The 26,697-nt window shown below is 39.5% G+C and overlaps 1 protein-coding gene across 6 annotated transcripts in view; it reads left to right on the forward strand.

Annotated features, from left to right (window-relative positions):
- Window positions 1-26,697, forward strand: part of npas2 (neuronal PAS domain protein 2) — a 54,870-nt gene that overhangs the window by 19,667 nt on the left and 8,506 nt on the right. For 4 of the 6 annotated variants that reach the window (XM_046039389.1, XM_046039387.1, XM_046039390.1 and 1 more), the window contains 16 exons: window positions 12,941-13,139; window positions 14,935-14,991; window positions 17,197-17,351; window positions 17,540-17,631; window positions 17,895-17,984; window positions 18,328-18,448; window positions 20,209-20,322; window positions 20,546-20,664; window positions 22,009-22,091; window positions 22,192-22,298; window positions 22,416-22,563; window positions 22,776-22,860; window positions 22,960-23,086; window positions 25,407-25,504; window positions 25,634-25,720; window positions 26,144-26,332. In XM_046039389.1, coding sequence (XP_045895345.1) covers window positions 13,084-13,139; window positions 14,935-14,991; window positions 17,197-17,351; window positions 17,540-17,631; window positions 17,895-17,984; window positions 18,328-18,448; window positions 20,209-20,322; window positions 20,546-20,664; window positions 22,009-22,091; window positions 22,192-22,298; window positions 22,416-22,563; window positions 22,776-22,860; window positions 22,960-23,086; window positions 25,407-25,504; window positions 25,634-25,720; window positions 26,144-26,332 — 1,728 coding nt within the window. In that variant the 5' untranslated portion in view covers window positions 12,941-13,083. Of the gene's footprint in view, window positions 1-4,715; window positions 5,061-12,940; window positions 13,140-14,934; window positions 14,992-17,196; window positions 17,352-17,539; window positions 17,632-17,894; window positions 17,985-18,327; window positions 18,449-20,208; window positions 20,323-20,545; window positions 20,665-22,008; window positions 22,092-22,191; window positions 22,299-22,415; window positions 22,564-22,775; window positions 22,861-22,959; window positions 23,087-25,406; window positions 25,505-25,633; window positions 25,721-26,143; window positions 26,333-26,697 lie in introns of those variants that run through there. The other 2 variants (XM_046039388.1, XM_046039392.1) reach the window with 2 other exon arrangements.

Consider the following 26,697-nt stretch of genomic DNA (forward strand, 5'->3'; position numbering starts at 1 on the left):
CCAAAACTCTGGTAAGTAATCACACTTGACTGAAATATAAATGATGCCTATCATTTACCTAGGCCTATAATTAACATTTAACTCCGCAAGGATGGCTTTCATATGAGGCCACAAACAAGTACACAACTGATCGTTGCTTTGGTCCCACATCAATAGAAAAAGTGCTAATAGTAACAAGTTTGACACCAGATACAGTACAGGCTTACTAAAACATGCATGGCCTGTAATTTCATACTCTTTGTGTCTATTCGAGGTGATTGAATGGAATAGTTTGTTTTCGCTCTTAGTTTACACTGGCTGACTGCACGTTTTGTATTGTGTCTTTGTCAGGTGTCTACTTTTACTTCCACATCAGAAGCAGACACGGTACTTGATCAGCTAACACTTTCATAATAAACATGGACTAAGCGCACTTCACAAGTTATAGGCGTCATAGATTCCTCTAATTTTGTACCTGTTGGAGCTGCCAAAGATTTAAGACTCCATTGAGCACAAAGAAGCAGCCATTCAGTTCACTGCAGGACCAGAGAGATCGGCTGTGCTGCTGTTGCTCCATGTCTCACAAAAGCTGGATAAACTGGCATCACATTGGTACCACATCATAAGCCTGATCAGTCATCAAAATCTGGACTACTACAACAGCTGCAGTCTGAATCAGCTGTGGGAAACTGTGACTCATTACATGAAGACAGCCATTGAGACAAGTGGTCTGCAAATGTAGCTTTGCTACATACACTGTCTCAAGCTCATGGACTACTGGAAAGAAATCATAAAATGTTGAATAATGAGGGCTGGCAGAGCCAGAGGCTGCCATTTGGTTGGCTTTGGCTTTGAAATCATGATCTCACAGACTGTTTTCTGTTTTAAGTTTAATGTTGGAAAATGCTATAAACACATATATAGGGAACTTAAAATGTGTCACCTGTGCAGCTCAGGTTGAACTGTAAACACTAAACATATTATCTAATATGTCTAACATCACATCTTACAACTTTTACTTGACATTTTATGGGATGTGTTTGAAAGGGAAACAGATGATTGCTGAAAATGTTTGTCTATTTGGGAACGTGTGCTTAGGTTTTTTTTTTATGACTTGTCAAAACATTTGATTCTTATGTGCTTTGGTGTCTGTGCTCTTCACTCGCCTTTATTGTGAGGGAAACTCTTCTCTGCAACCTAAACATCTATAGACAGAAAAACAAAAAAGAAAGGACAACGTGAGATTGTATAAGAGATGGCAGCATCAAAATAGGAGCTACAAAATCATCCTGTAACACACAGCACTGTAACACAAGCTTTGTCTAAATATCAAAGACCCAATCTGTCAGACATAACTAAGTTTCTCTTAGTCAAAAAGTCAATACAGTGAAAAAGGGAATTACTTGATTTACAAACAGCTTAGCAGCAGATGTCCTGGTTCAGTGTCACTAGAGTCATAGCATGTATAGTTACAGTGATGTTCTTGGATCAGACTCTTGACCATTGTTGCATGTCACCCCCCACACGATGCGTTGTAGACATGCTAGGGGCGTGGTTCTATAGATGGCAATGTCAACCTGTCATTCAGTCAACCACTTTGATCCAGACTGAAATATCTCAACAACCAATAATGCAGGGATTCTGAACCTTTCTGGCAGTCTGACCCCTGAAAATACCCCCGTTTTTTACCATTGTCCAATCTAATGAATGGAGAGACGGGCCCTCAGTTGTGCTCACGGAAGTTTACAGTTGCTTAGATTGTCCAGAGACTGCAACAGTCTGTCCCCGACTCATCCTAAAATAAGCTTTAAACCGACCATCATTAAGACGAAGACCCTGGACCAACTGGTATCATGTGCCCACAAAGATCTCCCTTTCCCTGTCTCCTGCATGTTTGTACACCTCAAAACAATAAAGGTGCCCTCCGTTTGTCTGGTTTTTTTTAAAAGACACAGACCTGTGAGTTGTGATCAAGTTTCTGCTAGTATGACAGTTATTAGGCCTAATTAGCAGTAAACCAAAAATTACAGATCGCTGGCGCTGTAATCTTTGATTAGACTGACAGGACAGTTGATTCGGTGGTTGCCTAACAACATTAAAAAGCCAGCAGCGCTTTGCTCTTTTCTAAATTCAACCAAAACGCCATTGCTGTGTGCCTCGCGTTTTCAAACCTGCAAAGCGCTTTCTGTCTGATCGGGGCCTGATTCTTCTTTTTCATTTTATAGTGGTTGGCATTACCGCCACCTACTGGATTAAACAATGCAAAATATTTACAGTGTCCACCCAAAGTGATTCCATTCACAACTGTAGTTCGTCTGGTTATTTTTTTTCTATTTTTGTGTCTATAGCAGCATTCTCCCAGGGGGGTCCCAACCCCCAGGTTAAGAACCACTGCAATAATGGATGGTATTGCTATGACATGTTGTACAGACATTAGTGGTCCCCACAGAGTGAATCCTAATGACTTTTCTCCAAGCGCCACCATGAAGTTCACATTTGTGGTTTTGAGTATAATGTCTCATCAACTATTGGATTAATTGCCATGAGGCTTTGTGCATTCAGTTCTCCTCAACTGTAATCACTTTGGTGATTCCCTGACTTTTCATCTAGTGCCATCATCAAGTCAAAATTTAAATTTGTTTGTTTATTTCAAACCCCCCCAGTTACTGTTGCTAAGTCCGACAAACTGTCGCCGCTGCCACTGTCTATTACTGCACTCCCCGGAGAAATATTGCCAAATTTGTTGGAAAAAGCGATCTCAGAAAGAAGCAGACAGTTTTGCAGTTGCATTATACATTTGAAGGTTGTATTCAGGATGTCAAACGGATGTGAAAAAAATTAAAGATAAAAAGAAAAAGACTACCGATCACACAGTACAAGTGAACCACCGCATCCCCCAACGATTGAGACAAAAGACAACAATATCAACACTGTTCCTGTAAAGCTGGGTAGGCCTCTATTCATTATTACAACAGTAGGGCTATATAACGTTGCATTAAGTAGGAAGTAAGCTAGCGTTTGCTAACTAACATTACATTAGGAACAATCCACAGTCGACATTTTTCTGGATTTATTTTAGGTATTGGAAAGAGAATAAATCGTACTTCTCCTTTCAACCTCTCTGGGTAGCGACTGTAACTATTAAAAGTGCCCCAGGGACAGCTTTGACCATATCTTAGAAAAATACAGCCAAAAAAAGCTAGAAAACTACTCTTTTTGCATTAGAGTCAATGGGGCACATTCACAAAAGTGTCGGACCTCAGTTAGAGCGAGTCCTGTACTGCGCTGTAATTGGCCGGCTGTATATTTGGGGCGTGACTTAGCAAAGCAGTTATATTTCCAATCAAGAAAAGTAGCTTTTTCATGAAACACTGCATAACTTGACATTAAAAAAATTCTAATATAATAGAAAATCTATTTTGATAAATTGTTTATGAACAACAATACGCAGCTTTAAAATGGGCTTCCAGTGTCAACTGTAAAAAGAGTCGGGTTCACATATTTAGCAAGTAACTTTCCAAGATTACACTAGCTTCTGTTCAGATGTTCTTTAATCAGCAAAAGCTCAGGATCACAGGTTTGTCATAAAAATAACAAAATAGCAGTTAATTTCTGCCATCTGCCTATTGAGAATCGGGTATTACATCCAAATTACTGCTATAATCAGTATTAGTGGGTCCCTGGCTTTAGTCCCTCAAAACAAAACTGTCAATTCAGGACCTGTCTACAATTGTTGACATGCTCTGTGGACTCTGCGGAGCCTGCACAATTAGATTAACTGTGGAATGATTAACATACTGGTAATTATGACAGTCAAATACTGATAGGGTTGCTTTAGTCTAAAGTTTCACCTCATTATCTCAAAATAAGTGTCTTTAAGTAAACAGATTTTCTTAAATGCTCCCTTTAGGTTGTTTTAAAGCTTTGGTAGTTCCCAACAGGTGGATTTACTGTATGTGTGCATCTGTGGCCATTTGACAGAAGCAAAACATTTGGAACTGGTCCATTATGAGCACTTGAAATTAGTCATGAATGCTGCTGACCCACATTTGGGACTAGGGAAATGCAACCAGGAAGTTGTAAAAAAAAAAAAAGAGAAAAAAAAAAGCAACACACACACACATAGGAAGTGGGGAAGCACTTAAAGGGAAAAACAAAAGCCTGCCGCTTCTTGTTTTTCTTATGAATTTGAGTGCAATCTTCTTGAATGGCCTATGTTTTTTTTTTATCCCAGACTGAAATAAATGGTTTATAAACTTATAAACAGGGTCAGACAGGCTAATCTCCTCTGTCTTGCTGGCAAGGAGGAGACACCAGTCACCCTCACCTCCTCTGCATGGGATTTGCCTTACTGTAGATCAATGAATGCACCTTTTTTTCATCATGTCTGGCCACTAAATTTGCGAGCCTGTTGTTTGTGGATAAATATGGACCCGACCTTATAGATTAAAGGCTACTTGTCCAAGTGGTATTAGGCTACACTTAAGACCGTAGCATTCACAGTCACTCACCCAGAATGAACACACACATACTACACATATAGGTAATTCTCCCGAAGTGGCATAAAGTGGGGGGCTATTTTGCATTGAGCACGTGTTAAAGATTACAATCTGCCCCCTCCTCCCGGTCACTACAGGTTTCTTTCGGTTGTGCTGCGCAGCTGACTGCTTATGCTGCTGCCGTCGTTAGCAGAGTATTGAGCTACCAGCTGACCTACTTTCTCTGCTCTCAGCCACTCGGTCCTGTTTACAAGCCACTGCCAGCGGAGGATGTGGAGTACAGTGACTGGAAAATAGACGGACACAGCCCGCAACCAGCAGAGACCACGAATTGGATATTTGGTCGTGTGTTGTCGATCAGTTCGGACCGCCAAAGCCACAGACTGCGATTAATAACAACGCGTTATTAACTTGCGTTGTTGTGTAATTTAACGCTTTCAGTTCTTTCGCCCGGTCAGTCAGACGCTGGTAGTTGCGATCAGCTGCTATGCTGTAGTTTTTTCTTTTCTTTTTTTTAAAAAATGACGAGATTGATTAAAGTTAAGTGTGGATCTTTATTTCTGCTGGAGACCCGCTCTCAAGGTACGTGAGATTTAATTTAAGCGTCACTCTGACATACGAGCGCAAAATGTTGTCACAATGCCGCCGCTCGTTTACACTGTTTATTACATCAAAGTTCATGCGCGGCCTCTTTGCAAATGAATGTAGACCGCACGATTAGACTCCTTTTCAAGACGTAGTTCATCATCATCTACGGGAGCCAGACTGTGTTGGCCTGAATGTATATTAACTACTAAATACAGGACTCTAAATTAGTAACCTTATATATCCCCAGCGCTCTTGAATGCTGCTTACATGTTTCTAGCTCACAGTCATGAAGTGCCCTGGTTACAAGGTTGAAATAACCGATTTTTTTCTCTCTCTCTCTCTCTCTCGTACCACTGCTGATTACATTCATGGCATAGCAGTGAAATGATTTTCGTCAGTGTCTCTTCTAAGATGCCAGATAGCAAAATGTTAAATGTCACAGGAAAAGAAATCCTTAAATAATTTCTCAGCGGGCTTAGGTCAAGCTGATGTTACCCAACCTGGCAGCTTTAAGTCTGCTGAAGTTCACATTTCTCTGACTAACCCCTCTGTTTGAGCATTTGGGGTTTCTCCTAATGCACTTGACATGGTTTATGGAGAGTGAGATTTCCTTTGTTTGACCCTAGGATTAAGTGTGGCAGAATTACTTATTCACCATGCACATACTGGGAAGTTAAAGGATCAATGAGTACCTATTGGCCCTGTTTTTCATTTGTAGGTGTGTATCCAATTGAAGTTTTTCCTGTTTTCTTATCATGGGGAACTTGACATACACCAGAAAACACAGCCCTTTTCTTGTTCTTGCATGTTATTAGAATCTATTAAATAGACTTTTAAAACATTTAGATTTTTTGTTTGTGTATGCACACTGATTAATATGTAGAAAAGGAAGATCCAGCAGATATGTTTGTCATTTGGCAGAGATGTTGTCTTTATGTTGGATACTGGTGAGATTATCAGTTTTTAAATAACCTCAATTTAAATTTTTTACAATAATAACCATCTCATGGGCAAGTAAAGCAAATTAGCTAACATCATTTCAGATAATATGCAACTAAAGCTAGCAGACCTAGATGCATGTTAAAACAAACCTTCCCAGATTGACTGAAACTAAGCTTGTCCAGGCCCAGTTAATGTTTACCTGACAGCTTGAGCTGTCGGCTCAAAACCAGATGCAGGTGGAGGTGGTCAGGCAATGTACACTTTTACACAAGCAGTAGCAGTACCACCCCAGACTAGAAAGTGGCTTAAATTAATCTATCAGCAAGCAGCAAAAACACTGTGAGCTCTCTGGCTGGAAGACCATAGTATTTGTGAGGTAAAACACTAGCACAAGCTTGATGAACCTTGTCAAAAACTTTACAAGTTATAACTAATGGCTTTATGAATTGTTGCTCCTTTCATGACAAAATAACAACATAGTAATAAAGTAAACAATTATTTCATTGTGAGCTTTCAGTCTGGGGACAATTAATGGGCCATTATTTACACCATAGAGATTGCTTATGGTCTGAAGATGTTTTGTGCATTTTTATGATTTCAAGAATCAGACATGGCCTGTAGCTTTAAAGTTTTTGTTTTGGAAATAACAAGAAATTGGAAACTGCTGCCAGTGTCTGAGCTGGTGTGTTTTTGACTGATCCATCTGATTAAACACCAGTTGCCTCATCACACTGATGCAAAAATCCAGTATTGCCATAAAGTGGTCCTGCTTCTTGATTTATAACATTGCCCAAAATGGCTTAATATGCCCAGAGATATTAAAGGGATGGCTACCTTCATTTCACGGTCTTAAAAATTCTCTAGCTGATTATAAACGGGGTCTTTCTGTGCAATGTAATTAATTGCAAACATTAATTATAGTTATGAGTTGTAGAATAAATGATTATAATACAGTTCTTGTCCGGTATGATACTAACCCACAAAGTAAGTTTTCTGTGGTCTTGCAGTAGGTTAAGAATAAAGTACACTGTTGTACACATTGCCCAGTAAACACCATCTATGCTAAAACAATTTAAAGCATTATGAGGGAAAAGGTCTGTGTTTTGCTCTTATCTATTTCATGATTTTGAAACACTTGAAAGATTGTAAGGCAGCACAATAATGTCTTAAGTTGTGTGTGTGACGATACTGTGTCAGATTTTAATAAAATGCTCGGTATGTGCAAAGTGAGAGAGTCTATAATAATAATAATCTATAATAAATCACATCTGGCAGGAAATCATTGCAGCTGCAATGCTTACATGGTGACACTGACAGGCTCACTGGCCACACCCCAATCACTGATGTCAAACAGGTATTTTGCCTTTGACAGTAACAAGGAAATATCTGATCTCAGTATCTCCTACCTGTGCACAGGGTTTCTACAAGTTCTTGTTTTTGTAAAGTTATTGATGGCATCAAAAACCACCTGTTTGCTTCAGAGCTATAATCCATCATTAACTAAGAGCCGCACACAGGTGCTGATAATCCGTAAAAGAGGATCTGTTAGATAACACGGCGTATGGTGTTGTAGTGTCTCAGATAGTTTTAATTTTCATTTACAAGATGACAAATAGCTACAGTTCAAACACTTGTGCCAGTATGAAACAGGAAAGAAGCAAAAGTGAAGAGGAAACAAGAGCTTTTCAGATGTCCTTTTTTGCAGTGGAGGATTATATCTTCAGCAGCAAGCAAGCTGTCTGGTGTCTCGACTTAAACTGTAAAATTAAACTTACAGAAACACAGTAATTTTACCTGTACATAACCTTCTTTGGAAGAAAGTAATTTCTTGCCAGAGCAGTAGTCTCCATCCATTTTACAGCCTGTTTACATACAGAGTTTGGTCATGAACTTGAACTTCAGTGTACTGAATTGTGTCATGAGTTCAGGTTTCTAGTTAAAGGCTTTAAATACCCGAGAGCACAAGTTTAACTAGACTCAGGTGTTTTTAAGCTGTTAACCTTGCAAAGTGTGGTTTAACCTCAATACTTCAAAGAATGCAGGCTGATATGTGAGGTGTCATTTTACACAGCTTTGCAGAATGACCAGACATATAAGTTAAAGCTGCATAAAGCGATGCACTTAAAATTACATATCTTTTAGTTAATTTTCCAAATAGACCTTTTCAAAGTGGGTTAAATTAGATTATCAGTGTTCAATAATTTGTTTTATGTTGCTTAAATAGGAAATTCATTTGCACATCAGATATTTTGTTACTGTATCAACTTTTCATGAAGTTATTATTTTGGAATTAGGAGGTTTCATTCTCACACTATAACACTGCAATCTGTCTAAACGGTAGTTTGGCAGTAAGTGCGGACAGGGTTGCAACAAATGCAGAAGTTACGTTTCTGATTAAGCATTAGTGTTTCCCTCAGTGATAGCAAATGTTTTTCTTGCTGAACATGAAAAGAATGTCGAGATCAATTTGGGAGACATAGAAATTGCAATGGCCTAATTGAATAATAAATTTTACTCTTTCAGCCTGCTGCGTTTCCTGCGTTTTTGTCTCGTGTGTTTGTGTGGATAGTGGAGGAAAGGAGGAAATATTGGTTTGTTTACATTAATTAAGTCTCTAATGGAAAGGTTGCAGGTCCCAGTTGAAAGAAAGGTTTGAGAAAGATTTGGAACATGGCAAATGCAGAACAATTAAGTGTGGTTAAGGTTGGTCAACACTTCAAATTGGGTGAAGACTGTGTTCGAGGTTCAAAATTGCTGACTTGAAGCGGAGAAGGGATGTGAAACTGGGCCTCTTGTGCTTAGGCTAACTCAAACACTCTATATGTCCATCCACGCTACTTTGTGCATTGGAACTAAATGCTGTCAGTCAAAAGTAATTACAATTACTTTTGACTGACAGTCCCCACTCCCTAATAGGAGTGGGGGAGATTCTCATTGGCCTCGTGTCCTGCCCCTGGAGCCCCTGGTGACGGCCTTGCCTGATCTGGGGTGGGCTGGGGGTGGTCGGGGCTCCCCTGGCGTGGGGGCCCGCTCATGACCTAGGGATCTGGGGACTCGGGCTTGTGGCTTTTGCTCATTTCTGGGCGGGTGGTGTGCCTGGGGGCCCGTTGTCTCCTCTCCTCGTCTGGGCCCTCTTCGGCAGAGGTGAGGCTCCCGCTGCTTCCCCGGTGCGGTGGGATTGTAGGGCAATTGTCGATGCATCTTGTGCATTGTACTTTTTCCCTGGGCAGGGTCTCTGGATGGCTGCTGGGCGTTTAGTTTGTATAGTATAGTTTGAAGTATAAAGTTAGTTTTCGGGATGTGCAGTGTGGGTGCAGGGCTGTGCTCCGGTTTGTTCTGGGCTTGTTCCTGGAGTTCTTGGCCCTTGACGGGTGGGTGGGTTGTTGGTGGCATGCAGCTGAGCTAGTTGATTTTGCCTCCTTGCTGGTTTGGCTGGTGTTGCACGGCGGCCTGGGGGTGTGCTGTGCATGGGGGATGTCGGCTGGCGCCGGCGGCCTTAGTTTTTTCCGGCGGTTGGGGGGACGGTGGACTTTGCAGGTGCACGGTGACCTGTGCGGCGCGTTTGTTGCCGGGCTGGGCCTTGCTGCTGGTGTTTCTCTCTGCTGGCTTTTGCTGTCGTGTTATTCCGCTTGCTCTCTCTCGTTTACCCGACCTCGCACGCGGGATTCGCGGGGGACTGCTGGGCATTGGGTGTTTGCATCGCGGTGCATCTGGGAGTCTTTGTTTTTTTTATTTTTTTTTTATTTTTTTTCTTTCTCCTACCCTTATTGGCTACTGGGGTTCTTGCCTGCCTGTTGCTGGGGTAGGTGTGGCACAGTCGTGGCGCCCCACTCTCACTAACAACTACATTCTTTAACAGGCTTATGCGCACGCACATACAGATACATTCACCCACACGCACACAGACACACACATAGACACAAACAAATTTAGGTTGTCCCTGGTAGAATTATTCCTGATGCTTTTCTTTCAGTTACTTATTTAAATGAATTGTTATTATTCCAGCTCTCGTGGCTGTGCTGTGTTGCTTATTTATTGTGCATGACTGTTTCTTGTTTTCATTTTTCTCTTAGTTGTCAACTATGTCAGCTGTTTATTGCTGCTGTTCGGCTGCTTGTCTTTTACTATTATTATTATTTTTATTGTTTGTTTTTGTTTGTTGTTGTTTTTCTCCTCCCCAAGCCCCACTCTCTGTTCTATTGCAGGTTTCCTTGCGTTCTGCAATTGGTGTTTCCCTCTCCTATTCCCTGTTGTCCCCACCTTCTATCCCCCTTCTCTTGCAGGTCTTGTCCTTTCTCTGTGCTGTCTGTTTGTGCCCCCTATCCCCGTGTCTGCCCCCCTGTCCGGCCTGGTGACAAATCAATACATAATTAAATGAATAATAAAACAGACAAAGGAGTATATTAATACTCTCTTGTTAAAGTAAAATCTGTCTGGCACAATATGGTATCCAGGTCATCATATTCTATACCAGGCTGCTGGGCAGGACAGGTTTAAAAAAATAAAAAAAATAAAAAAAATAAAGTAATTACAATTGCAAATTAGTTATATGATCATAATCTGTTGAAGACATGGTTGAGCAATGCGTTGTCTCCTGGTTGTTGTCTGGCAAAAATCCTCAGTTTGCTGCTTCACAGTAAAAGCCTTTCAGGAATGTCTCCCTGCTTCATGCCTTCTGTTTGATTTCTTTAGATTCTCAGCTGTCTCTGACCTATTTGATTTTGTTGTGTAGAGAAAACGGGAATCAATATATGCACTTTCATTACAGAGCAATGAAGCAACCAAGAAGGAAATGTGGCTAAATAATTGAATATGCCTGCCGAGCAGGAGTTTTGTTTCTAAGAAGGATCTGACTGAAGAGTATAGGCTAGTGTTGGTAATAAAGCATGGTAAAAAGGAGCAAATCAGAAAAATGGTGATGCTTATGTCTGTGAATCAAAAATAAGAAGCGGGGACATATGGGCATATCAAAACTGTGAACAGCAGTGCCTGGTTTTAAAGCATAAAGCAGCAATTGATTTTACATGAATTAGCCTTAGATCAAAACACAAGTGATATGAATTTTGACACTGGTCATTTTTGCCATATTAACTGACGTTACATAATTTGTGAGGGGCATTCTTCACAGTTTTCAAATCTGACACATGAGGATTTGAAATCACATTATATCACCTGATATGAGGGCACGAATTTCAGAATTTCAGTGAATGTTTATTAAGACTAACTAAAGATGAAGTCTGAGGTAAAGTGATATTAAACATGTTTTTTGCCATTAAGACGATATGTTAGTTTACTCTTTCGAAATAAAATGTATTGATTGAGATTAATCCATAGACATTATCAGCAGTTACATGGCGAATGAGGTAATCAATCAGATGTAAATGAAATTGACCCCTTAGTTTCTAAAATCAGCAGGCCGTCACTGCCGTGCTTCTTCCTCTTCTCATATGTTGAACCACTGAGAAATATCTTGAGCCGCAATGCCCTGCTTTGTCACTCGAAATGTACCAAATAAGTCTGCACATCAATCCATCCATTAGCTACACCAGCTTATCTTTGTTGGTCGCAGGAGGGGCTGTAGCCAATCCCGGCTGACACTCGGCGAGAGGCGGGTCACATCCTGGGCAGGTCGCCAATCAATCACAGTGCTGACACATAGTGACAGATAACCATTTATGCTCACATTCACATATTTACATTTTTACAAGTCACACAGCGTTGCTGAGCGAGTTGTGGCTCACGTCATTTTGGCTGGGGATTATTAACCGAAGTGGTGCTTAAAGACATACAGTTGTGTGTTCACACTATTGGAGTAGAGAAGCAGGACTTAATAGGAGATATTGAAACCTAAGATAAAAACTTATTCCTATAATGAAATACTTCCATCTGTTACCTAATTTTCCATTACAAAAAGACTTGCTGTCAGCTCAGGCTACTTTGAAGTAAAGTGCAGGAAGTTTTTTCCTAGTTAATTATTCAGGTCTGCACCACATTACTCTTGAATTTCCATGAAAGTACTCCCCCCCCTGACAATGGGACTCATTTTGATTGAAAATGATGGAAAATGCAATAACTTGTAGCTTCCCCTGAGGCACCTTGTGCATTGCTCAGTGTACATGTGGAATAAAGACAAGGCACGAAAACAAAAACACTGACGACTGCTTGAATTCACATTACCCACCAACTGTAATAATAACTTGGGTATAACTGCCACATAATCTAAAATATCAGCAGACCACAAAACCATGAACTATAATCAAAGTTTTAATTAATGTTAGAGGAAAGTAGTGTTTAGTTTTTTTATTACTCTTTGTTATTGTGTCTGAGATGATGTGTGTTCTGTTAACCACATACAGTAAAAAACAAACAGAAAAATTTTTTTTTGAAGTGTAGACTATATTAATATCTGTAATTGAATACAGTCACATGACTTTTCATTGCAGCTGGCCAAGGCAGCAGTCTATGAGTTCCTACTTTGGTTTATAATAGAGGTGTCTGCTCCATGTTGTTAGAGCTTGCCTTGTTCAGAGGATGTGAAGGAGGTGGCTGCTCTACACTCACTTTTTTATGCTGGGTTATCAAAAGAGGTTTCTGTCTCAGACATTTTTCTAGGTCAGGGGAGCTCCTCCTGTGCAAAAACACTTCTTTTGTGATGAAGTACTGTACCCAGGTAGTACATGAAGATTGTTAATGCACTTTATATTGTATTATTAATGGTTATCCAGCAAAACACATTAAGCCCTTGAAGGAAAAAAAGGCCAGATATGTTTTTTTTTTTTTTACAGATGAATGGAGTATCTCTCTGTATATTACTTAAAGCAGAGCCCAAAGAAAATACCTGCTTACGTTAACATGAGTTTATGCAACTGTCGCCATCCACAACAAAATGGCCACTTTCAGGATGTTATAATCAGTTTTGTCTGTTTTCACAGGATTTGGCGTTTCTGTGGTGGATTCAAGGAGGCGTTGGGCATCTGGTCCTCAGTAGGTTTTTCCAAAAGGGTGTTCAGACAAGGTCAGCGCGAATGGGACTTATAAGACTTCAGAAAGGGCCTGGTTGGGAAAGGGAGTGAGTATGGACAACCTTTCTGACTTCAGTGGCCCCTGTCCATCCACCCGCAGGGAATGGGAGTGAGTATCAAAACAAGTTAACTTGACTTTGTGATCTATTTCTGCTCCATATACTTTATAGCTACCCATTTGAAAATGTGTAAGTAGTTTGTCAACATGTAAAGGGTGAAAGAAACCTAAGCTGGTATATGTAAGGCATGCATGTAAATGTAATCAGACATGCTTTGGAGACCTCCTTTACCCTGCTTTAACGTCCATTTTATATCTTGTATGAGTCCAGTGACAAAGGTAATAAAAATAAAAAAGTATTCAACATAGAATTATTTGCTTTTGGATACAAATGTTAAGGAGTTTCCACTATAGATTGTAAGCATTAATGTGTAAATGGTTAATTACTGGTTAATCATTAAAATAATACAGAATACAAAATGCATGTATATCCTTGATCAAAGCTTTATTAAATTTAATTGGACATCTATCATCCAGCATAGTACCACTGGCTTCTTTTGGCAAGCTAACATAGATAGCAAGGTGTTTTTGTTATTTCCTCCTTAAAATACCTCATCTCACCTTTTCATTCGCCAGGTAAGCACCATCAGAACTTTAAAAAATGTTCACGCCACTATTCTTTTCATAGTGGCTGAACAATAGTTCAGTGCCTTGCACAGTTTGATTATTATTTCTGTGAATGAATGGCGTTAAAAAAAGGGGGTGTTGTGCTCATCAGAAAGTCTGAAAAGACGTTTTTCAGTCAAACCAGTGCAAAGTTACTGTTAAATAGAAATGGATGAGAGTATGGATTGACTATGGATTAAGGAATAAGATGATTTCTAAGAATTTTGCACTTTTCTGTAGTCTTTAATTGTCAGTCTATAATATATGGGGAAATATTAAATAAGCAAAAGTGTTAAAACACATTCTAAGAATTGATTTAGTAAATTTAGGCTCTGAATAATTGAAGGCATCTGTCCTTTCCACATTATATTACCCCACAGTTTGAGCTGGAGAGTGCTACAGTTTTAAGATGCATATACATTTCCCATTTCTCTGCAAAGCAGAGAACATTTCTCACAGATGTGATCAAAGCACTTGCATATGCAAGGGGTAATTAAGCATTTTAATGAATCCCTGTGTGGCTTTATTAATATTGATATAACATAAAAATAACTTCAGCACTCACACAGAATTTGAAATTTCTTTTTACACAAACTTCAATGCCTTGTGACTGATCATCTCTGTTGTCTTTAATAAACCTGTAAATACTATATAAAAGTCCACACATTCTGACCTCAGATAGCAAATATCTACAAGCAATAATGTGTAAAAACAATAACATTGGCCGCTGGCTAAGCCCACCCTCTGCTCAGAGCAGAAGGTATTTTCTAATTTAAGTGCCATATAATGTGATTCCAAATGTTAAACTTGCTTCTCAATTTCTTGCTATTATCAAACTGTGTGAACCTCAGTGTGTGCAGACAGCATAAACCAAAATATCTATATGGAGTAGGATGTTTACATGCCACAGTAATCTTTATAATATAGGAGAAAAACAAGGTACTTCAACTGTGTTACCGGGTTAAGATGCAAGTTAATGCTCATAGGACATTATGACATGTTACAGCAGAAAAAAAAAGTGTAAATGACAACATTAATGATGGCTGAATTCCATTTAGTTGATTCAGTGTCAGGATCCTGGTGTTGTAAATGTTGGCTCACTGTCACACTGTCATGGCGTACTGGGACAGAGCCCTTATAAGTAACACCTGATAAGCTATTATTTGTTGTTAGCCATGTCTGATGACAATATTACATTATCAAAGAAACTACATTTACCTTGTACCCCTCTGTTTTCCAGCACCAACAGCTGCGTGGATGATTTAATGGATGAAGATGAGAAAGACAGGGCTAAAAGGTATGTGTGAATGCTCGTATGTCTTTCAGTTTGGACTTGTGTCTGACTGTAGATACACGTACGGATAATAAGGCCCGAAAACGAATATGATCTCGGTCCACACCAGCGTTTTAGTTGCGTATCAGAGTTGATCTCCGTCTACATTAAAACGAGTGAAAACGCCCATCTAGTGGCCGTTCATGTACACTGGGCATGCGCGTGCCGGTGTAAACATGAAGCAGATGGTCTCTTCCGTAGATGATTTGGCGAAAGAAATGCAGACGAAGAATCAGACCAGACTTTTTTTTGCATGCACCAATAACGAGGTGGGACTGTTACTGAATGTACACGGGAGAGCGGCGGCGGAAAACAGAGTGGGAGTTGACGCAAAGGAAACGGCGACACGCACAGTACAAGTGTAGGCAGATAAGTGTTATTTGCACGATACAAAATATTTTAATAAAAAGACCAACTCCAGAACTTCGTCAGTAGCATTGTGTTTCTGCTTTGCATGACTTGTAAGACCCAATCAGAGAGCCGAGCGTGAGCGTCTGCATCATCGTTTCTAAAGTCCTCCGGAGATTTGAAAGGCAAAACGGGGTCAGCAGCGCTTCCAAACTTCTCCGTTTTAGGTCTTCGTTTTCGCCGTTTTAGCCTTTTAAAACGTTTATTGATCGAAGTCTTCCATTTTAAATTTTCAACACACGTATCAAAAAATACCTTAAATATGTTTCCCACAGCTTTTTTGGTCACTCCTCTCACATTCAATATAAAAAAAATTGCAAGCTGTAGTCTTTCCCCGGATAATACTACCCGTGATGATGACCTAATTAGGATGAGGAGCGATCTGATACAATTTCCCAATACTTCATTTAGCAGTTACCCTATTTGAAACAAGAAAAACATAAAATAGACCTTTCTTTTCCATAACAACAATAAAAATAATAATTGGCTACTAATCAACTACTATGGCTTCAACAGGTGGCATTTTATGCAAGGTATCGAATGAAGTACTCAGTTGGTATCGGTATCACTTTAAGGGTACTGGTTTTGGTTCTAGTATTGTAAAATTTTAAATGATACCCAACCCTAGTGCCAATACTTTGTTGTTTATTCTGATAATAGGATAGTAAAATAATTTCTCAGTGGTACAGCCCCATGTGTAATACATTTGTCTGACAATGGAAAAGTTTGTTTTTTTTAACATATATATGAAAAAATGTAGTAATGGCCTTAATGTTGGGGAAGCCAAGTCTAATCTCTTTGTCCCAGTTCTTACAAAATGCCCGCTATGACCCATTTGATGAATTGTGTAATTTGTAGAAATACATTTCTAATTTCACAAACCTTGAATCCACTAAAAAGGGTAGATGGGAATGTTCTAAAATATTTCAGCTTTCTATAATTCCAGATTAGTCAATAATAAAAGATCCATCTCAGATCAACAACATAATGCTGTATTAATCACTTTTGGGCACAAGGGGCAGAGGAAATCCCAAACAAGCTGACAGACACGCAGCCCTGAGTTATTGTGATAGCAAAGAGTTTGTTACCTACACATTTAACAGACATGGAGCAACATTAGCATTCATTAGGAGTTGTGTTTTTGGCCACCTGTTGAATGTAAATCCAGTATATACAGGTTTTTACCTCTCCTTTTTTCTCTACCAACTCCTGAGAGACATATCTCAGTTTTGCTAGGTTGACTGTTTTGTTTAGCTAGTCACTATCTTTGTCCGGTAGATTGGTTTGTAGCAGGAAGCTTACAGCGGGTTTATCAGAGCTTGTTATTGTCATTTAACATACTAGACAGTAAATGTGTGGGTTGTCAATCCAAAACAGTGAGCTAAAAAAGGCTAAAAGCTCTATTGTACTGCAGAGTTGGTTGATAATTCTCTGCGGTTTCATCACGTCGAGCGTTGCCTCTCACACCACACTCCCAGTCACTTGATTCAATATTAATTAATTAATCACAAAGTAAGCTGTACAGTGTAAATTTCACTGAACCAGACTTCTATATTCTGTATTTAATGAACTGGCTCATATTGTTTGTTGTTTGAGCCTGAATTTGAATTTTGTATTTGTATTGAGTTCATGACGTAATGTGTAATTGTCCAAATTATGTTCTTTGCTCTTTTTTTATAACATAGTCATTTTACCCACAGCTTGATTGGCTCAGATTCCACCTGTAATTCCACTGATTTTGAATTGTTCTCATTGCTGAAGGGCATCTCGTAACAAATCGGAAAAGAAAAGGAGAGACCAATTCAATGTGCTCATCAAGGAGCTGTGCACCATGCTGCAGGGTCAAGGTCATCCGCGCAAGATGGATAAGTCCACCATTCTGCAGAGAACTATTGACTTCTTGCAGAAACAGAAAGGTAGAAAAATGTAACATATACAGCATATTTTTATATGTTAGAAAATTTTTAAAAGACTGTATTAGAACTGTTTCTACTAACTAACCTAACCTTTACACATTTTCCCCTTTATTTCAGTTATTAACTAATACACTCCTTCTCTGTTTCTATCATTTAATGGACTTGATCCTCGTGCTTGTCTTTTTCAGACATGACTGCACAGAATGAAACTTGTGATGTGAGACAGGACTGGAAGCCTTCATTCCTCAGCAATGAGGAGTTCACTCAGCTAATGCTTGAGGTAAAGCTCAGGAGGATGTGTTTGAAGAACAGGCCGAGTCGATTAAGCTCTGACATTGACTAATATTGATAATAAAACAAGGAAACATTGTCCATGGAGAGCCGGGCAAGATGGTATGATGAGAATGAAATTTTCAGCTGAATTATATTTTCAACACATGCCAATATAATATTGTAATGTATTTAACTACCACAGATAATAATGATATATTACAATGTAAGAGTACTATCACACATTATAACCTCCTTGTCTCCTTCTTACAGGCCCTAGATGGTTTCCTGATAGCATTAACTACAGATGGCAACATCATATATGTATCTGACAGCGTGTCTTCACTTATTGGCCATTTACCGGTAAGTGAGAAAGCTTAAATACCTGTACCTCTATTCTCTTGGTAACACTACTTTGAGTATACATGCTGTTTGATTAGAAACAAATTACATGTTTGATGTTGCCTCGATGTTTATTTCATTTTTGTAATATTTGTAATGAATGAAAAATAATTACATCTATCACTGCATGTGCTGCTTCAGGCCCTGCATGTATCTGAAAGTACTTTAAAATGCTTAGCAATAGATATCCTCCAGTGTGCAATTATTGATTATGTCACCTGTAATGCTATTTCTACAGCAACATTGTTGCATATGACACCCCAAAAAGACTGACCTTCAAACACCTGTTATCCTTTTGCACCAGTCAGATATGGTGGACCAAAATATCTTGAATTTCCTCCCTGAGCGGGAGCATGGGGAGGTGTATAAGCTGCTATCATCCCACATGCTGATGACTGACCCCATTGCTGCTGACTTCATGAACAGTGAGTATCCTACTGTGTGGCCACTCAGCACACGTCTGGCCCTTGTGTGTTTCTAACACCAACTTGTGTCCGGTTGTCTCCCATACAAGAGGTCAGAAGTTCAGTATGTGGGAGAAATACTGAACACGATAGTCAGTGTTCACTTGTAGGTCAAAACACTTGACTCTTGATATCTGTCTTGATATGTCTTGTTGACTTCTTTTACATTTCAATGTTTCAGAACATCTCCAAAGATTGTTCTCACACTGATAACATCACTTAAAAAATTTTATTTATAGAGCAGGTTGCTGAATTGGGGTCTAAAGTTTATTGGATTGCTGATTAGCGTGTGCCTATGATTAGCCTTTTAGCTAATAATAGGAGCTAGCTTAGTATCATAGTTAAGACTTTAAATCACTGTTATGTTAGCACAGTAATCCAAAGCAATGTAGTATCAGGGGCTCAAGACTCTGACCTTAATCCTGTGTTACTATTGGACTTTTCTGAGGAACAGAGTCGCCAATGTCTCTGTCTATCTTTAGAAGCCTAAATAGCGAACTGTCACAGTGCCATGTCTGGAGAGATCAGCATCTCTGGGCCACATTTAAAAAGAAACATCCATCTATTGTCTTTTTTGCATAAAAAAAGGATTGGCTGGCTTTTAAGCAAATTGACTACAAACGATGCTGAGTCATGGCACACAAGATGTGGATTTTCAAATTCACCAGCTTTTTTTCGTCCGTTGGCTGAATTTACATAAAAGGCCTATTGAAGTGGTGTCCAAACTGGCCGGTCCACCCAAAATGTTTAGATCTTTGAGCTTCTGTGGAATAATCAGCTGCCTATAACATTCTAGCAACATTATGCGCGCCTACATAATACATGTGCAGGAAATTCAAAAGTTGTCGAGGTCAAAGGATTCGGTCAGTAAGTTTCTCCTTCATAGAGTTCACAATGGAGAGTGACTGAAGCTTAAAGAACATTTGTTATGCTGTCAAACCTTAACTCTACCTGTCAGATTAATAGAGTGGGTTTTAAATTTTATCGAATACGGTTGTTATCGAATCTCGGTTCTGATTCCAACCCCTTCACTGCAAATCTTATCAGCGCGCTCGGTGACACTTATCCACTTTCTCGTTGCTCATCTTCCCCTTCATGGTTAATGTGAAAGGAGTTTCTGTACTAGAGAGGACTCTTTGGGGACTCATATCTAAGAAATGTATATATTGGAATTATTTGTAGACATCATTTGTTTACCTTCAATATAAAAGGTGAATGTCAGCTCACCTATGTTTTGTGGTGAGATGTTGCTGCTGTTAGCGTTTGCTGTATCTGGGGCGTCATTGTAGCTGGGAGACTGAACACAGTGTATTCCTTACTACGGTACTTAATACTTTATCATATCGGAGGTGATTCCTCCCTTGCACCAAATATTCTTACTGCAGGTGTTGCATTTTGCTGTGTCGATATCTTTTCGGCTAAAGCTGAGCCAAACACTCAAGCGTTAGCTGCGGTCCGCCATGGTCCAGGAATGTAAACAGAAGTTCTCTCTTCCAGCATACTTTGTTGATGCACAGCATAATAAATGACATGACGTTAGGTCGGCGTAGCAAGTCCTGGCAGATAATCGCAACTTTTATGGACTGAAAAAAGCTCACTTCAGTGCAATCAGGAGCACAGCTGAAATATGTGTCTTAACGTAAAGTTTCATATGTCTTTTCTGTAGAATAAAAATGACTTTAGAAGAAGCACCTAAACATAACATAAAATCTGTTTTTCAGGTGAGGCACATATTGAATTTTGCTGTCATCTAGCCAGAAGCAACATTGACCCAAAGGAACCACCTGTATACGAGTATGTCAAGTTTGTTGGAGATTTCAAGTTTCATAACAATGGTAAGGATTTTGTATTTTCTCTATTTAAAATTTTCAGTAAAATGTGTAACTTGAATGCATTTAGTAAACAGTGTGGTTAAGGTCCATGAATCCTTCTGATTTAGCATTCATTTAACAAACTGAATGGGGAGAAAAAATAGAAAAGAAAAGTAGTTATGGGATAAATTAAGTTGTCGCATTAACTGTAGGCCTCCCTCCATGTACCTCGTCTTCTGTCTTGCAGTGCCTACATCTTCTTGTAACGGGCTAGAATTGACGTTGCCAAGAAGCCTGCAGTCATCGCTGGAGGAGCAGGTCTGCCTCATTGCTACTGTACGATTAGTCACTCCACAGTTTCTAAAGGTGAGACCAGCTTGGATCTTAAAACTTCCATTTATCTGACGCTTTTATCCAAAGCGACTTACTATTGCTATTTATGTCAGAGGTTGCACGCCTCTGGCGCAACTAGGGGTGAAGTGTCTTGCCCAGGTACACATTGGTGGATGTGTTACAATGGGGGATTGAACCCAGGTCTCTCACACCAAATGCATGTGTCTTATCCACTGCACCATCACCACCCCAACTTGTGACTTTGTTTCTCAGTTTATGTTGCATGTGTGTGGCTACTCTCAAAGGAATCCTTAAAGGGGTATTGAAAACAATCATGAGGGGGATTTTGTCTGGAGGATCCCACATTCTGGTCCATACTAATATACTCCATCATGTCAAGCACCCTCTGGAGTTCTCCTCTTCTGGTACACTACACATTCAAAGTTGAAATCAGGACATATGGCAAGTTCTTGAAGTGAATTAAAGTCACAATCATTCTCCTGTAACCTTTCTGAAAACTTGTTAAGATCAACTCAGATCACATAAATAGTTTCATATTTACATTTACCCTCTCCAAACATAAGAGGAAAGGTATAAAATGGCACACATCTCCCATGATGGCTCAGGCCGGAGTAGCATTTACGAGAGTACAATCAGTAAGTTGTGTATAGCGTGGACATTAAAGTCTCATTAAAATGTTTGTTTTCTCATGTGTGGCAAAAGCTGTAGACACATGATATTTTTCTATGAAGAATCTAAGGGAAGCCCAAAGTCCAAAAAGGCAACGTTTTTGTTAATTCTTTAAAAACATCTTTTCTGCCTTAAAATGTGCTGGAGCTCAGAGAGCCAACATGCCAGAAGAACCCGATCCATTGGACAGGTTTCAACTCTCCCCCACTACTTATTCCAAAATGTAAAAGACACTGATTACACTGAGTTTTTAAACTCCACACTCCACAATATTTTTCACATTTCTCCCACAGACTAGTTTCAGTTGTCATAACATTTTGGTCACAATATACTTGAATGTTCAAGGTTACAGCTCCCAGGCAACATTCAAAACATGCAAACTGTTGTGACGCAGACAATTATGGTTACAAGATGCTTATGTGTAAATAAAATTGTCAGGCACTAAATGTTTGATGCTAGAGCTGCAAAACTTTACCTACTGTACCAAACTTGCAATAAGAATTTCATTTCTCCATTTGGCTGTTGCGTATGAACAAAGCTGATGATTTGAAAACAAAATGAGGCATAACTTAATCCTGCCTCACATTAGAGTAGCAAAATTTAGCGAATGTCTTCTCCCAATTACCTAAAAAGAGAATATTGTAAGACTGGTAATTTCTTACTTATGCTGTGACTTTGTTTGTTCAGGACTTGTGTAATGTGGAAGATCCTTGTGATGAATTCACATCCAGACACAGCCTTGAATGGAAGTTCCTGTTTTTAGACCACAGGTAAAAGATTGCCACAGTTCCTTCTCCTGTCAATCAGCAGTGTAGATTTTTGCAAGACAATATCTTCCATACATGTTTATCATCTTCTTTTTTGTTTCAGAGCTTCACCAATCATAGGCTATTTACCCTTTGAGGTTCTTGGAACTTCTGGCTATGATTACTATCATGTGGATGACTTGGAGCTTATAGCTCAGTGTCATAAGCAGCGTAAGTAACTCATCTCCAATATAGTTACAAGCATTTTTCTTGCATAGAAAAAGCCTTGACCTCTGTGACACCTGAACACAGCATTGATGTTCGCTTTCTCTTTTTTTCTCTTCTCAGTAATGCAGTTTGGAAAGGGCAAGTCCTGCTACTATCGCTTCCTGACCAAAGGTCAACAGTGGATTTGGTTGCAGACTCACTACTACATCACTTACCACCAGTGGAACTCCAAACCCGAGTTTATTGTCTGCACTCACACTGTTGTCAGGTAAGCCTGGCTGTTGCACTTTGGGGTCCTCTAACGTCTACACAGGGAGGAATGTGTGCAATGTCAGTGTCCTGGGATTAGGGATGTGTAAAGCATAGGCAAAAAAAAAAAATAATATATATATATATATATATAATTTATCTATTTGTATTATACATTTCGTTACATATACACATATATCACACATACTCTTTCTGTGTGTTTTTTTTAAGTTATGCTGAAGTGCGAGCTGAAAGGAGGAGAGCGTTTGGCTTTGAGGAGCTGTCTCCACCGGAGATAGCCCCCTCCTCAGTGAAGGTAAGAGTAATGTGCTCTTCTACGTACAGTATGTGACAAGGTCAGTCTTTATGTTAGCTTCAAATCTGACCATGGGTGTTAAACATCACTGTGTTCCAGGCTCAAGAGCTGTACCTGGACATCTGCTCCACACTGGACCCTCCACGGGACAGAAACAGCAGCGCACGTTCGGTATCCTCCCACAGCTCCCGGAAGTCCTCCCACACAGCGCTGTCAGACTCTGCATGTGAGTCATCCGTTGCTCCCTAAAGTGCTAACTCACTCAACAACAGGTCAATATGTACAGAAATCCTGCTGTTGTTATTTAAATTTAGTGGGAAAATGTTGATTTTTCTCTGTTGTTGATGAGTTATAGATGGCGTCACTTTCCAAGGCAGCAAATAATGTGATTCCTGCCGTTCACTGCAGCAACAGTGATAACACGCAGGGTTTTACTGGGTGTAAATAATGGGGATGGATCATCCATCCATCCATCCATCCATCGTCAACCGCTTATCCTGCATACAGGGTCGCGGGGGGGCTGTAGCCAATCCCAGCTGACATCGGGCGCAAGGCGGGGTACACCCTGGACAGATCGCCAGTCCATCGCAGGGCGGGATGGATCATCCTTTTTTTAAAATTTAGAATAAAAACTGATAAATCCTACAGTTGATCTGAGGTAAAACCTCTGTAACTAAGCAGAGCAGAAGTCAATAAAACACAGACCTTCATATACAGTATGTGGGTGATAATGCATCTGTAATGAAATGTTTCCAAGCCTTAGTTTAGCATGCACTGTTTGTTTGAGCCTCCAGTCTCTCTGACTTCAGTTGCTCTTCCACCCACCGTCTAAAGTACTAAAACACTACACTTCCATCTGCATGTTTATGAACAATACACAATGGCAGAATTATTACAGCTGCTGTTCATAACATAGCTGCTGCCTTCCCTTAGCCCACACATTTTATCCACTATCATTATTTTCAGACATATTCATAAAACTGCATCTGTCAAAATAGTCAGTTAATGATTTTTCTTTGCTTCGTCATTTTGCGTCGATGAAAAAGACATCCACTGAATTCATCACAGTTTGTGGGTTTAAGTCAGAGGCAGAATGAGGTGGCAATCAACAGCTAGTGAATCAGCAGTATTGTTATACAACCAGAAAAGAAATGCATTTCATAAGTTGTTCTGCCTTTTCCCCAGAAACGCTATAGTTACTCTGTTTAGGAAGAAACTGTGGAGTATGGACACCCCCCTTTTAGAAGAGGAAAGATTGCACATTTTTAGTTAAAATCTAAATTTAAAGGGGAACTCTGATTTTACACATAAAATTCTGTTTACAGGTGTTGCATATGTGATAGACAAGTATAAATCTTAGCATCACATGGGGTTGAAGACTACATGTTTGAAAATGAAGAAAATCTAGGAGTGTGGAGTTAGAAAGAAGTGAGCTTACCAGACCTCTGTAGCCCGCTCCTCATCTCTGCTTGATGCTTGCAGCTTGAGGCTACATTAGCCGCTACTAGCATAACACACCTGAATCCCTGGCCAAAGTGTCGGCAGTTTTGTTGCAAGGAATAAGATTGTGTGGAATAAAAAATATACCTATGGTTCTGTTGAATTGATTTTGATACTTTAGGAAGAATTTAGGCGCATTTGCCCATAAAAGTAAAAAACAAAAATGGGAATAAGAAAAGAGAAAAAATAGAATAAAATATTAATATATTAAATGGTACAATTAGTAGAAAAATACAGTATATATTCCATTTCATCCTAGCCTAATAAGTAAAAAAATTTAATTCTATGTTTATTGCGGTATCATTAATATGCAAATGACAATTAAACTGACATTTGTTTTTCATTAATAGAGACAGTACTGTCTTTTACTGCGTTTTTTTAATGGAAAATATTGCCTATAAACAAAAATATAGATTAAATTAATATTACTTTTTCACTTGAAAAAATTGCAGAGGAAATTAAGTAATTGCCTGAGGTCCTCTTCTCAGACAACAGGTTCAAACATCTACAACCTGAGGGTAGGACAGTAGCCTCTTTGTAACATGAGAGGCAAAACACAGTGCAAAGAAAGCAGTTTTGCTGCTTGTAAAGATTAATTGTTCCCTGAGACAATTACTGGAAGCAAATTTTATTACCTCTTTCCTCCTCTCCTCTGAATTATTTACAGTAATAAGACCCTGTTTACAGAGATTTTAGTGAGGAAATCAAAGTGAAACTGTCAAATTCTGTTGAAGGTGGGGCCATGTTATGCCCTTGTTGTCTATCAGAAAAATCCATAGTAGGAGCATTTGAAGTATGCATTGAGATTTATTTAATTTGAGAAGTGTCACTTTGTTCTTGCACCGATGATTGGCAGATTAAAGGATGTGTAACTGTATCCCACTCATGACAAGAGTAGGACATCAAGACTTTGAATATATTCTGCATTTGTTGTGGTTATCATCTTTCATTTGACAAAAGAAAAACAGTGACTATGATCTAAATTAACATATCTTCAGTCTACAATTACCGAAGTGTTTAGAGGTGACCTGTTGTCTCTTCTGCAGCAGCTAACTCCTACACAGAGGCCTGCACGCCATCATGGCAGTCTGCTTCCATTGGGACAGAGAAGACATCTGCCAGACTCCAACCTAGTAGTTCAAAGGTCAGTTTATACACTTTTTTTTCTTCTTCATGTCTGTCTTTTTTTTGGAGATAATATGTCAGTGGGTTAGAAGCAAAAACTGCAGAAAGATTGTGCTAAATTTTAAAACTTTGTCATTTTCCCCTGTAGAATTTGGCACAAAGACAAAATTCATTTGACCTCGTTCCCCAAATGAGCCTTCCCCTTTCTCCTACCTGCAGCAAGCACTCCGCAATGGTTAGTGTTTAGACTTCTCCTCCTGCCTGTTGCCTTCCTCTCTTCTGTTTGTGTACATACAATATCTTATTATGACTGCTGCTACTGTATGTGTTTATTTCATCTGTTGCTTGTGCCTACAGGGCCCCCAGGCCTAGTTATAAGATTGTGTTAGAAAACCAAGTGAGGAAGACAGTTGAATCTGGAAAAAGTTTCAGATATAAATCTGAAACGTGTTTTTTTTGTTGCATCTTTTTACACACTGCTTCTATATTTCTCAAAAAGGTGGGAAGCTTTATCCATAAGCCATTATGATGCAACTGATTTTCTCCTCATATGTCACATTTACAGTAGCTTTTTCTACTGGAAAAAAAGTACAAGAGAAAACTGCCAGACTTTTATCATCTCTGTTCCCAACTGTTGTTTTGTATCATGTCTTTCCAGCAACAGCAAACACAACAGCAGCAGCAGCAGCAGTCGTCCATGTATCAGCTGCAGCAGCCTCAGCTCTGTGTAATGAACCAGCTTAAGGAGCAGCTGGAGGAGAGGACGCGCATTCTGCAAGCTGACATTAAGACGCAGCAGCAGGAGCTGCATGACATAAAGGAGAAGCTTCACCTCGCTAATCTCCAGGTAACACTCCCCCAAGATAAAATAAAGAAACTACTCATGGCAAGCTAAGTAAGATGAAGTGAACCCAAAGTGAAGTGGTGTTTTCTGCATTGGGAAAATTCATTAAAGAAAAATGTAGCCACAGACTTTAGAGCATATGCTGTAGATATCAGCTGTTAAGGAAAGTCAACATCATATACCAAGCTTGCCTCACGGTAATGGTGGAATGGCTCCACCATGAGGCCAGCATGAACCGGTTCAGCCACAAGTACTCTAGCCATGACCCACATCCTGTGGTATGCACAGAGAAGAGACTCTGGGAGTGTTTGTATAATAAATACAAATTGTCAAATGTCATTGCCTCCTGCTGGGTGTGAAGGCGACAT

This window comes from Micropterus dolomieu, linkage group LG23, assembly GCF_021292245.1.
Source record: "Micropterus dolomieu isolate WLL.071019.BEF.003 ecotype Adirondacks linkage group LG23, ASM2129224v1, whole genome shotgun sequence".
Classification (NCBI taxonomy): Eukaryota; Metazoa; Chordata; class Actinopteri; order Centrarchiformes; family Centrarchidae; genus Micropterus; species Micropterus dolomieu.